Source organism: Bos mutus, chromosome 2, assembly GCF_027580195.1.
Source record: "Bos mutus isolate GX-2022 chromosome 2, NWIPB_WYAK_1.1, whole genome shotgun sequence".
Taxonomy (NCBI): Eukaryota; Metazoa; Chordata; class Mammalia; order Artiodactyla; family Bovidae; genus Bos; species Bos mutus.
Window position 1 is genome coordinate 41,736,083 of NC_091618.1, and position 13,226 is coordinate 41,749,308.

General features: G+C 45.9%; 1 protein-coding gene and 1 pseudogene across 4 annotated transcripts in view; both read right to left on the minus strand.

The window, feature by feature from the left end:
• NRP2 (neuropilin 2) overlaps positions 1-13,226 on the minus strand; it is a 119,904-nt gene that overhangs the window by 20,270 nt on the left and 86,408 nt on the right. The window contains exons 15-16 of one of the 4 annotated variants that reach the window (XM_070387803.1): positions 13,046-13,081; positions 756-3,711 (exon numbers count right to left, since the gene is read on the minus strand). In XM_070387803.1, coding sequence (XP_070243904.1) covers positions 3,431-3,711; positions 13,046-13,081 — 317 coding nt within the window. In that variant the 3' untranslated portion in view covers positions 756-3,430. Of the gene's footprint in view, positions 1-755; positions 3,712-13,045; positions 13,082-13,226 lie in introns of those variants that run through there. The other 3 variants (XM_070387804.1, XM_005904763.2, XM_005904762.3) reach the window with 3 other exon arrangements.
• On the minus strand, positions 7,646-7,754 carry LOC138985028 (U2 spliceosomal RNA; annotated as a pseudogene).

Consider the following 13,226-nt stretch of genomic DNA (forward strand, 5'->3'; position numbering starts at 1 on the left):
GCTCAGCTGCACAAATTGGATAAAACTCCTAACAAGCAGTAGTAATAAAAATAAAAGGAGAAGTTGACATTCAGCCTCAAGGAGAAAACCCACCTACTTTCCACAAAAATGCCCTCTAGCTCAGAAGGTGATGTATAAACTTTGCAAACATCAGTTTGTTCAAAGCCTACATCTGAACTTTGTTCTCATAAGCCAAGGTGGAAAAAAAAAAAAAAAACAAATGTTTGTATAAAAATATCATCATTTTATTACATTCCACACAATACATTTTCAAATAGTTTTCAACGTCCACAAGGTATTTTGACACACAGGCAACTGAGCAATGCAAGAGATGTCACAGTTATAGGGCAAGGGGATAAGAATAGGAAGTAAAAATCTTTAAGTTTTCTTGTTTTGCTGTTGTTCTTTGGTAATTTTCGATTATTTAGGTGTTTACTTGTCTGCTAGCTTCATTTTTAAAGACGTAGTCTTCTTAAAGATGGGGTATCAACCTCAGAAGTATTACTGGATTTCCTATCCTATTCTGGCTTTAATCCCAATAATGTGGGACAAAGGAAAAGATAATTTACTTTCAGCATTCTGTTTTGTCAATGGCAATGCTATGATCCTGTTTTTCTTTCTTCTGCCTTCACAGGCAATTAAGGGATAGCAATTGCTAGCATAATACCAAGAAAGGGATTTTTTTCACTCCAGAGATAAGGGTTTCCCTCCTGGAACTGTTAACATGAAAGCTCTACTAAGGCAAAAACTTTACCAGCCTGAGCTAGACCTTCCTTTCATTCATTTATTTTTTAATAGTTGCTATCACCTCTTTGTCTTCTGAGAAGCAACTCTAAACATGCATGCATGCATTCACCTGTCCAGTCTATTTTTTTTTTTTTTAGAAGAGAGGGACCCTTCCCTTCCTCCATGAAATACAGAATTTTGCTTTTTAAAGCTGCAAGGCATGACATTACAGAACAGCTGCCCTTTTAGCATAGTACCTGGATAATACTATGAAAGCTGCTGGGGCCGAGAGAGTGGAGAGAGACAGAGAGAGAGAGAGAGAGACAGAGATAGAGATGTGACATCCCCAGCTGAAGTGCATTATGGGATTCACAGAGATTTGAGCAGTCTGATATTCTCAATAACAGCATGTACATAAAGATGATGCCACCATGGGGCATCAGATAAAGATACAGCAAATTCACAAAGTTGTTCTTCTTTTAGAGAAGGGAAATCCTCATGGGTGTATGGTAACTCAGACAGTTGCTACACCGGCCGGACTTCTCAGGTGTAATTTCCTGACACCATGCTTCCATGGGGTGCTTATAGGGATGTCAATCATTTCAAGGGAACGCCTGGCCCCAAACACCTCACTGGATACGGACACCCGAGATAAAAAGCCCTCATGATGGGCATGAAAGTCATTGTAAGGTATCCATGGTACCCTGCCACCCCTCCTCTCTCTCCCCCTCTTTCTTTCTCCATCTTCAGCTGGGGTAAGACACGTCTTGAAATCTCAAGGTAGCTCATGCTCTAGGCTTTCATCTTCCTTTTTTGGCAGGGCTGCTGTGGTTGAGACAGACTAGCTCTTTGAAATAGAGTAAGAGTGCGAGAGCACCATTCTTTCAGGAGGATGAAACAAACCAGATGCGAAAGTTGAGTGTGCGTTTGTTGGAGGGACCTATGTGAATATTCCAGAAGAATGCTAAGTCTCTCTCCCGAAAGCAGCCAAAAAAATCATTAGTATTTTGTTCTCAGAAGGTACCTGGAGGCTTTCAGCCCAGGCAACCATCTTTGGAGAGAATCTTACACTTCCCCAGTGGATTCCTAGCAGGAAGGTGAGAAATAAACACCCCCAAGCCTAAGCCCCAGTACACTGAGAATCTTGTTAAAATATGCATTTTCTATCAATGAAATTGGCTTCATTATTGAATCTATCCTTCATACAATATCATTAGGCAATTTATCTCTAACATCCCTCTCCCTGCGTTGCTTAGAGAGGACAAATGGGCAGCAACGGATTTATCTTCCTTATACCTTCTCCTGACGAAGCAGTAACATCTGGAAATGCCAGGCCAGCCTATGAGGGTGTATTTACCAGATGCCATGAATGCTTTAAGGGGTAGCACATTAGTACATTTAAACAAATGGTAACTTTTTATTCTCTCATAATATTCAAATAAGTCAGGGGAACAGCCTTTTATTTTAGTGGCTATAGATTCAGGCACACATTAACACCATGAAAGGAAAGCAAATGACCCCCTTTTCCCCATATTTTACAAATGATATTAACCATGATCCATATGATACCAAAGAATACACTTTTTTAATCTTCTTACTCCACCCCATCCCCTAGTGGGCAGAATGAACCCCCTGGGGTGAGGGTTGTTTTTTTTTAAAGACAACATTTCAGTCCTTCCTTCTCCACTTCCTCCTGCTCTCAACAGGCTACTGCTTTTTCATACATCAGTCTCAGAATGGTTATTCTCTATGACTTATTCCAAGATTGGACTTAACTGATAAAAGCTAAACATTCATTATGAGCTTCTCTTTTATAAGGCAACATGAGACAAATTTGCTTCAGGGCTGGAAGTAAGGGATGGTTCCACAGGCACTCAATGGCTGTTACTGTGTAACTTCAGAGACACCCCAGACGGGACTAGCTAGGAGTCATGTCTGGTCTGAGTGCAGTGGGAGAACCTTCTCTTGGGTCAGGTGGGTGGGGCCTGGGGACAGGGACGGGAGGGGCCACATTTCTTCTCATGTGACGTCTAGTTTTAGGTACCTGGAGATGACAATGGTAAGCCAACAGAAATCCAGCCAGAGCTAGATAAGGCAACAAAAAGCTTCAATCTCTTCTCCAAGTAAACAGAACTAGTACAGTATATTATTTTCTGGAACATGTACCCCCGGAGAAGTAACACAAGAGTTAAAGGGGGCCCTCTCTGAACACACTCACACACTCCCCCCCACCCCAATGAACCAGTCTCTCTCTCACACCCACGCACACACAGAGCTATTCACAGGCGCAAATGTATACTATGTACAAACACACAGATCCGGGTTTCCCCTCAAGTCTCCTGGCAGACTGCCCACCAGAGAGGAGGGATGGGCTAAGGCAAGGGGAAGAAACAAGGAACCAGTCTCTGGAAGGAAACCAGCTGAGCCATGAGTTGTGAGGTGCTTAGGGGCGTGTCTCTTCTCGTATTCCAAGATGCAGCATTGTAGAGTTGGGGTTGGGCGGTTTGGAATCAACAAAAGGAAAACAAACAAAAGAACCCGAGGAGAATGGTCGGGATGGATACGAGCGCACAGGGTTTGGGCCCAGAGACAGAGATGTCTGAGCGTTCACACAGAGACTAGGCGAGGAGGAAAAAGTGCAAAATCGAGGCAACGTGTTTGCAGTCTTTCTTGTTTGATTTGGGTGCGGTCCTTGCTTCGGCCCTCAGCAGTGCGAGCTGCGGTCTTGCTCTAGCTTAATGGTTAGGGTGGGTTCCACCGCCAGAGGGGCCCCGTTGGTGTAGTGGGAGGTTTTGTAGGTGATGGAGTGATCAGTCTTCTTGGCCGCATAGCGGAACCGGTGGTAGTGGAGCACCAGGGCCAGCGCGACGGAGACCAGCACCAGCACGGCGCCCCCGGCGGCCATAACGTAATACCAGTAGGCTGGGATGGGCTGCACGGGCACCGTGTCCACTGTGGGCTCGGTCCCCGGTAGGAGGGTGCCCCCTGGTGGAGAGACACAGAAGAGTGTTGCTAGGCTGAGAGCATGCAGACTAATCCAAAAACTAATTAAAAAAAAAGAAAAGAAACACACACATGCTTTGGAGTGGATAGGGAAGGGGACAGGGGAACAAGATGGTACTGAGTATTTAGGGTGGGCCAAGCACTTTTCAGTGATTGATATTACGTCCTACTTACAACCCTATCAGGTAGGTACTCTCGGACCCATTTTACAGATGGGGAAATAGAGGCTCAGAGAGGTTAAATGAATGGTTATACAACAAGTAACTGGTGAGTATTGTATTCAACCAAGAGCTGTATGATTCCAAAACTCTTTTCTTCTTTCTGTTAAACTACGATACTCTATAATATGCAGAAGCATTATGATTCTCTCTCTCTCTCTCTCTCACACACACACACACATACACACATACACACAGGAATACATTCAAGTGATGTTAAAATGACTTCTGGGATTCCATAGGACTGATTCTCTGAATGGGTGGAAATAACAATATTTGGTCTGGCTGGCCAGCATTCTCAAACAATGTATTAATTAGGCTGGCTAGACTTGAAGGGGAATTCCACTTTGGTTTGCCAAGGCTTCCATGCCCACTGAAATCAGCCTGGTCTTGTCTAAACAGGTCAATTACCACTGTCAAGCAATGACTAACACATCTTCATTTTTTAATTGAATGGAGGATTTAAAAAGCTGATTGGAAGGATGTTGCAACCAAAAAATGTGGGTGCAAAACGATAGTAGGTATGTGAGAGCGACGGTGAATAAGTGAGAGCAACGGGAGGGAGAACATTCTAATCACAGAAAAGATAGAGGATGGAAGAGAAGCTAGCAGAGGATTTACAAGGCAACCACATTCACTGGCCAGCCTCTGGTTGCCATGGAGATGATGTCGTAGATTTAAGCCCAGGGTAACTCTGGGGAAAGGCTGGCTGGAGTCCCATTTAATGCAAAACAGTGCTACAACTTGATTCTCCCAACGATTTACATCAGATGAGAATCTGGCCCAAATGGGACTAGGAGCTTTTGAGCTTGCCAAAACCAGACATGATCTTTACTTCTGAAAAATGATGTATGCTTAACCTATGAAAAATTCCTCCCTAGCTGCTTACATCAAGTAGAGGTGGCCAGAAAGATGTGTCCTCTCTATCCGTGGAATATCCCAGGTGGGAGCCACAGTGGTGGGGGAGGAGATGCTGCTGCCTTCTCCTTGGTCCTAACCCTGTGGGTGCATCTCTGCTCGACGCAGACAAGGCTCATTGATATTTTCATGCCTCCCTCACAAGACGTGGAGGTCCTCAAGCAGAAGCACTGGCTCTCATCCTGGTTTCTACCTCAGGGTATGTATGCACCAAGAAGGCTCTCCATAAATGCTTGTGATTAAAAGACTGAACGGAGGTGAAGACTCCTATTTCTGAGTCAGTGTTTGCCAACTCCTGCAGCCTGAACCCTGGAGCACCTCTCTTTGATTTGGGGGATAGCTGAGGGGTGAATCAGACCTGAGGCCTTCTCAGAAGTGTTAGAAAAGTGAGAGCATTTTTCTTGGAAAATCTCTCAGAGCCTGTTCACTTTTCCAGCTCTTAATCACTGACTCCTCTAGTTTCAGGGAATCCCCTTGTGCTAGGGTACAGGGTTCGTCGGTGCCTCTGAGCCCATCAGAAGTGCCACAGGGTTGGGAGGAGCTATGACAAGGATGTGTCACCAGCACACACCCTGGTAGCTGCGGCCGCCACCCCTGGGGTGGAAAGGATTCCAGAACCCCAGGGTCACCACCACGCCCCTTTTTACACTGTCTTCTTCCTTACCTCCTCCTCTATTTGTGTTCACTCCCAGACCATTTCCACCTTTTAATAATTTCATTACTGTAGCTGAGAAAGCTCCCTCCCTCCAGTCCTCCTCCCCTCCCTCCCTCTTTTTGTGACCATATTGAAAATTATGCATGGAAACAGAAAGAGAAAGCAAAGCACTGAAAACGGCTCCTTGAAGTGGCCAGCTCGTGAGTCATAGGACATGGTGTCAACTCGTTATGCAGGTCACCAAGAGGATCTGCTGCCTGGCAACCATCCTGCCGATGGCTTTTCATGTGGGCTCAGAAGAACGCACGAGAAACAACAAAGTGTGCAGAGATGGACTCCAGATTCCTCCGGGCCACCTGCCTCTCCCCAAAGGGTGTCCTTGGGTCTGCCTCTGATTTCCATTTGGCTCCACAGTGAGACCCACCCTCTAATGAGGCCGCAGCTCAGCCATGAGGGGAAAGGAAGGCAGTAAGTCCACAGGGATTAACTCCCCCTCTGAAGCGCCTGACCAGACCACAGAGCAGGAGCACTCATTTGTGTCAAGCATAAAACAGTCACAACTGCTCTCGCCCCACTGTCACCACATCATCTCAGTTCAAAAAGCTGCTTTCCCTCAGCCACAATGCTGGTTCTCAACACTAAATACACTGCCTCATCTCCCACCCCCAGGGCTCAACACGCTGGGGCTGAGGCCTTCTTCACTTGACTCCTAAAATGTTGCTTATGATAGCCACAAAGCTGGGGCATGGTGGGGAGGATCTAGGGGACAGTAGAGAACCCGCCTGCCAAAGCCCTGGGTCAGAAAGATCCCCTGGAGGAGGGCATGGCAATCCACTCCAGTATTCTTGCCTGGAGAATCCCATGGACAGAGGAGCTTGGTGAACTACCAGTCCATGGAAGTTGCATAGAGTCAGACATGACTGTAGCAACTGAGCACTGGAGAAGAAGTCACGTTATGTGGGTTACAGATTCAGAATCAGAGCTAGAAACCTGGCCTCAAGTTCTGCTCTGCTCTGGAAGACAATCCACTTTCTCATAAAACCTTCCTCCCATTTCCTGCTAATACTCCCCTCCCCAGAAATGATCACTATGTAGAAAATTTTAGTGACAGAAGCCATTTGGTGGACGACATCATATTGGCTCCTTAAACATTTTCCTTGGACATTTGTTTGGAGAAATGAGAAAATATACTATGTGAATTTGTGTTTTTAATGTTAAGACAGTCAGAAAAGAGAGGATACAGCTAACAGTCCTCCTCTCATCCCCCTCAGGCAATTTTTGATGACCTGCAGTTGGGGGCCAGAGTTTCTTAGGACCTTCTCCAGCTAAAGAGACTCAACTCCCACAGGCTGCTGCTTTAGAATCTGGCTCTGCGGCAGTCTTCAAGGGCTGTATGCTAATGAGGCTGTGGTCTGCCAGCCAGAGAAAAGGAAGGTCAGTAGGGCTTAAGTCCTTTTCCAGAGCACCTTCCTAGATAAGGGCAGCAATCCCAGGAATGTTGACAGATGGATGAATAGATGGGGTACGGGGGTGGAAGGTGGCTAGACGAATGAGTGGACAGCTGAATGGAGGAATGCATATTGGACCAACATTCAGACTTCCTTGAAAAAACCTTGATGACCTAATGGTACTTCACAGAATAGTTATTCTTGGAAAGTGTTAGATTCTGTTACCTCATACCATGCCTCTACATTAAAATGCAAAAAGGTGCCCACTTTGGGCAGATGCTGGTGAGTGGCTGCATTTTAGCCCCACTTGCCCCCTCAGCCATATGAGATGCCCGGGCCATTGCTTCACAACTCAGGAGCTGGAGACATGCCCCCCAGGATGGGAGAAAAAACTCAGGTGACTTCAACTTTGTCCAACACTGATGATGTGCTCACCTGAAGAGTCCCTTTGATTGTTCAAACTTCCCCCATGTACTCACAGACTTTGATTTCCCCCCAACTGAAAGATGCTTTCAATGCCTGTTCTATTTTTCATGAATTTCCACCTTCTAATTCTGTATACAGTTTTCTCATCATGTAAGATAATGAGAAACAGAAATTTAAATAGTCAATAATTCCAAGTGTATTTGCAAGGTTGAGTAGGCTTCCACCTGTAAAAGTTCTGAGCCCCCTGGAGAAAGGGGTGGTGCGAAGGTAAGAATTTAAATTCTGAGAAACAATAGATTCTAAGAAGTCCTGCACGGCAGGATAATACACTTGATCTTAGCCAAAAGGCCGAGAAGCGATATGGCAGTATAACAAAAAAAATTACACAGTAGGTAGGTTCTTTCCATTCCTGTTGTGCAAACAGGGTTACTGAATTAATAAGCAGCTGGGAAATGTGAGCATAACTACCGCTCTAATGAGTGGAGACTTCCTGGGTGCCAGGCATTGGACTACTTATCATCTTCATTCTTCATGTCTCTCAGATGGGAAAGTGGGGAACCTGAGAGGATAAGTGACTTTCTCCTGGTTTTGCCTGGAGGAAAACTGGGGAGGAGGACGGGGGCAGCACAGAGTGGAACCCGAGAGATGGCCCAGAGCTTTCGGAGGAAGCGCACACGGCTGGGAAGTGGCGGGGTCAGGACTGGAAGTACGTGGACCAAATCTCCGCCTGTGCTGGAACCCAGGGGTCAGAAAATGAAATCTGGCTCTCAGCCTATTTTTGTACATTTTGGAACACAGCCACCCTCATCACATATGGCTTATGGCTGCCTTTGTGCTACAGGCACAGTGAGCCCCAGCCACACAGAGTGTCATAGAGCCCAACATGTTCACTATCTGTCCACTGACAGAAAAAGTGTGCAGACTCGGCTCTAACCACGTGGGGTGGAACAGGAAGCAGACCTCTCCCTTTCTGCTTCTTTCTTGTGTCTGAACCTGTCTGCGGATTGTCTCAGTCAAATTCTCACTGAATCACCAAAAAGCGAAAACATCTCCTGCAGCTAAGTTTATGAAATGTCCTCCGGACCTGGAGGAGTCACCCAGGTTTCCAAGAGAAATGTTTGAAAGATACCTAATGTACGTAAATCATCTCTCTTGGAGCGGGGAAGGAGGGTTCATTGCAAATCAGAACTGTTTCAGGCCTGGCCTGTCTGCAGTCTCGCCTGTGTAGGTTGAAAACAAAGAGCTGGAGAAGGGGCATTTCAGTTAAAACATTTATTTAATTTGTGAGATTAAACAAACAAAAGACAAAGCTGGCTTCTCTAGAGAAGTTTATAGAAGAGGGTCGAAGAACGTGGTCACGCCCACAGATCTGTTCGGAAGAATGTAGAAGTATAAAATCTCCCTTCGAAATGACTCTTCATTTGCCTGCACTCAGTGTGTGTATGTGTGTGTGTGTGTGTGTCGCGGGGGGGCGGTCATTGGGAGATTTCCACTCAGTTAGTAGGAAAGCTGCTGCCTGCCCCCACCCCAAGACCTGCCTAAGACACCCCTAAACCCAGATCCGTGGCTGCCTGAAGTCTGAACACTTGTCCTCTCTTTGGTGGCACTTAGATTACTTCTTTTAAATTAAGGCTTGTCCTTTCTGTTCCTGGAGTGAGGAAAAGTCAGTGAAAAAAATTTTCTTCTCCCCTTAGAGAAACCGATGCTGGCGGCAGTTTAGGTGAATGGTAGACTTGCAGGGCGATGTGTCAGACCTCTGCGGCTCGAACCTCACAAAGGACGGCTTGGCGTCCCCTCGGGCAGCAACAGCAGCCGGGCAGTTAGTGGTTCACACGCATCTCATCCCCAGGCTCCCCCGCTCAGCAACACCTAGCTCTGATCTGGCAGCTGGGGACCTCAGGGGGAGGGGGCCAAGGAGAAGGAGTCACACCCCACAGCTGCCTATCTGGAGTCCTGGCAGGGGCTGGGAATACTTCTCTGCCTTTCATCAGAGGATTACGGCGAGAACGCCATTTAACCCTCGCTGCATCTTGCAAGTGCTTCTAGTCAAGAGAGCTGTGGGAGAAAGGGATGCCAGAGAGAGGGGAATTTGAGGCTCATCCCAGGTCTTGTGCCCTGGCATAGGGGGCATTACCCTGGGGAGCAAAGTCTCAGGGAGGCAGCCTATTGGCAGATCAACCGGGGATAAGGGTGGGGATGGAAAGATGGGGAAGAGACATGGCAGAGATGGACCAGTTGGTATGAAATAACCAGACCTGAAAACCTGATACACAGGGTCAAACCCTAGGCATCTGTCACTGCCCCAAATGGGTCCCCTCTATGCCCAGGAGACAGCCTGTGCTGTCCTCTTTCTCCTAGTTTTACCTGGATGAAAACTGCAGAAGACTGAACGAAGAGAGGCCCAAGAGATAGGGCCAGCAGCCCTCAGAGCTGGTCTGAGACATAAAACCCACGCTCACAGCTGTGAGCAGGAGCTACTGAAGCTCCGCCATCAGTGGCTGACGCGGCACTTTTGAATCCTTCACGCTCACTACCACCCATGCCTGGGACTCCCATGGGTCTCTCTGCTCCCGCTCTGTTCGAAGCCCACAGCCTCTAACAAGAACAAGAGCTCTTGCTTCCACTGCAACCTGCTAAAAAAAACTACCTGGTAAACAACCACAGAACTCAGATTATGGGCTTTATATATTTTTACTGGCTTCCTTATTATTCTTTTCACTCGTACTGAAAAAAGAAAGCATTGGTTAAGAAAAAATAATCCATCACCTTAATTACACCAGTTTTCGGTTCTCTATCCCACCCCCACGCTTTACACAGTTTTTCATTTGTTAAAGCTCAAATTCTAGAAAAAGATACATGATGACACTATGTCTATAGCCACTGCTTAAAAAAAAAAAAAGAAAAGAAAAGCACACCCAGGCTACATTGTTTAGAACAACAGCAAGAAAGTCTTTTTAAACATCACATGACAACACAGCTTATTCATTCCATCTCCTCCTCGTCCCCTCTCTACACGGCTCTCTTTTTCAGTGTGGCTCTTCACTACTGACTCATATGCTGGGACACAATCAAAGCATATATACCAAGCAGAAAACACAAGGTGATTCGAATAAAAAGAAAACGTTCCATGGCAAGAGATGAGTAAGAGGCAGAAAATGAAAGACACTTCAAAATATAAAAGATCAAGACTATCTAATAAGCCTCAGTCCAGAAGCCACTTTTGTTGCATTGCCTTAAAGGTTTACCTAGCATACATTGGTCTCTCATAAAGAATGAGATTGCTTCTGTCTCATGGTAAATTTATAATGGAAAAGAAAAACAATCTACATTCAAAAAAAACCATACTAACAATATATGCCTGTTGTTAATAGGGTTTCACCATCAGCTTTCCATATCCTGCTTGCCCAAACCTGATTTCTCTGTTTCTCTATTTGAGTAAATAGCCTGGTTTAACTCCCAAGGCATTCACTCTCCCACCAAGAGAAGGCCGCCACCGCCCTGACCCGGAGAGGTCAGTAGGTTAGGTAGAGCGAATGTCCTCTTTCCTCTCCCAAATGGAAGGTTTCGCTCAAGTCAAAACCCAGAGATGTCTACTGAAGTTAGAGGGGCTTTAGCCCCCTTCAACCCTGGCCCTGGGTTCATCTGGCTACCAAGTCAGAGTTCCATATAAAACTTGCCGACGTGATCAACACTGTCCATTCTCAATTCCCATTCTGCCTTTGACTCCTGAGCCATGTCTCTGGAGTTTGGTTTCCTCCTTCCAAAGATGCTTGTTATTTCCCAAGACCACAGCCGTGGGCCAATCCATGCCACTCTAGGGCTGCCTGTGCTTAAGCCCCAAACCAGCCCATCGGAAGCACACTGGAAATTCTTACCTTGGAGTCCCTAAGCCCTGTGTTTATTTTGGCTAAATGAGCACTGCAGTTCTGAGGCTATTTTATTTATATATATATTTTACAAGAGAACACGACTGGCCTGTGAAGCCTCATGGTAAACACAGCCTCTGCGACAGCACATGTGCCCTGGTTTGTTTATTCACTTACAGAAGCAAAGCACTTAGCCACTGAACTTGTCAGTCATGGACCTAGACATCCATGTTCACACAGCAGAGTGTCTGTCGTTGGGGCTGAGGGCCCTAACCAGCCTTTTCTGGGAGCTTTGAGTCTCAACAATCAAAGTCACGTGAAACAACATAAGCGAGTTTACTTCCCCAGCATCAACATTACCTTGGGTCCCGAAAGTTAGAACTTGAATTCAACTGTTATCCAAGCCGTTCAGTTTTGATCTCAGCTTTTCCTTCTGATACTTTTAGATTCACGTTAACAGACAATCTCACACCCAAGGAGCACCAACACATGCACAGGATACTCTTAATTCTTGAAAAATGTGCAGTGGGGAGTGGGGATGGGGCTCAGGGAGGCCAGGAAGGGTGAGGAAGAAAGAAGCGATATCCTAGATAGGTTTCCCATCCCCTCTCCCTCATCTACCGTCTTAGTGCTGTGGGTGATGAGTGGCAAATTGAGTGAGATGATTTGAAGTCAGAGAGCACATCTAGGTGGCAAAGCAGGAATCCATCTTTGTCCAGCCAGGAGCTGGACAGATTAATGAGAGCGAAGATAACGAGTCTAGACTTCAGATATAAAAATGACTTCCCTTATCTCTGAAATGCTGTCACCTGTGGGGTTAAGGCCAGCCAATATAAACAGGGCACAGAAACCCTCGGGATTGTTTGCATAAACTAGGTTCTGTTATTAGGTGTGGGTGAGCGTCTCTGAGTGTGCTTATACACCCGGGCCAACTCATGGGAAGCATTTACAGAGTGGTTTCCAAATCCTTAGCACTGGAACCCGGCTGGAAACGTTAGCAGTGTCAACCAAAGAGGGTGAGATGTGAAATACACTGCATTTTAGCACCCCCAAGTTTGGAGGTTAGTTTTCCCTCCTGGGATAGGCAGGCATCCCACATTCCTCTCTCTTTGCTCTGTTCTCTACTTACTTTATTAGGGATAAAATGTCGCTTTCTATTTTTCAGTCCTGTATTTCAAGTGCTCTAATTCCAGGCACCAAATGAGCCTCCTTCTTCCCTTAACCAGACGCCGTCTCCAGATTTCTGCAACCTTCTCCACTTAGGACTGCCATTCCTCATGTCTTTCCCCTAACTTTCTTCCCTTACACAGCTGTGTACCTCGCTGAGGGTTAATTGAGACTGCTGCCTTGGTGCCCTGTGACTGGAAAGAAACCATCTTTGGTCGAAAATAAATCATTGCCACCTCATTTCACTTTTAATTTACTACTGACTTTTTTTCTTTTTTTTTTGGTTCAGTCTCCCCACAGTCTCTCTTTTCTCACCACTCATGCATTTTCAGCCTCATTGCTCTCCATTGGACAATGCAAAGCTGAAAGGTTTATCTGTAACCTATTTGTCTCTATTATAGGTTTCTAAACTTTAATTAAACCAGAGACAGCGAGGCTCTCAATTGCCCTTTCCCTGTATCTACAGGTGTTGCTGGCGCCATCTAGCGGTGAGGTGTGGCATCTATTTTTCTCTTGGGAGCTTTCTCAAATCTGGAGGCTTATCGCCTCCACCAAATTCACATCACATGGGAGGAAGGAAAAGGCATGCAGAAATTTAAAAATAACTTTTTTTTTTACCTTGAAAATTCTCACCTGCAAAAGCTGAGATGGGTTCTGGAAAAAAAAACAAAAAAAATTGAGTTAGATGAGAGGAATACATAAGGTGAACACAGTGTATGATGAAGATGAGTTTCATCAAGCTTTTTCATACTACCCCATGCCTGCCACAGGCTCTGGGTCTAACACATCATCGTCATGG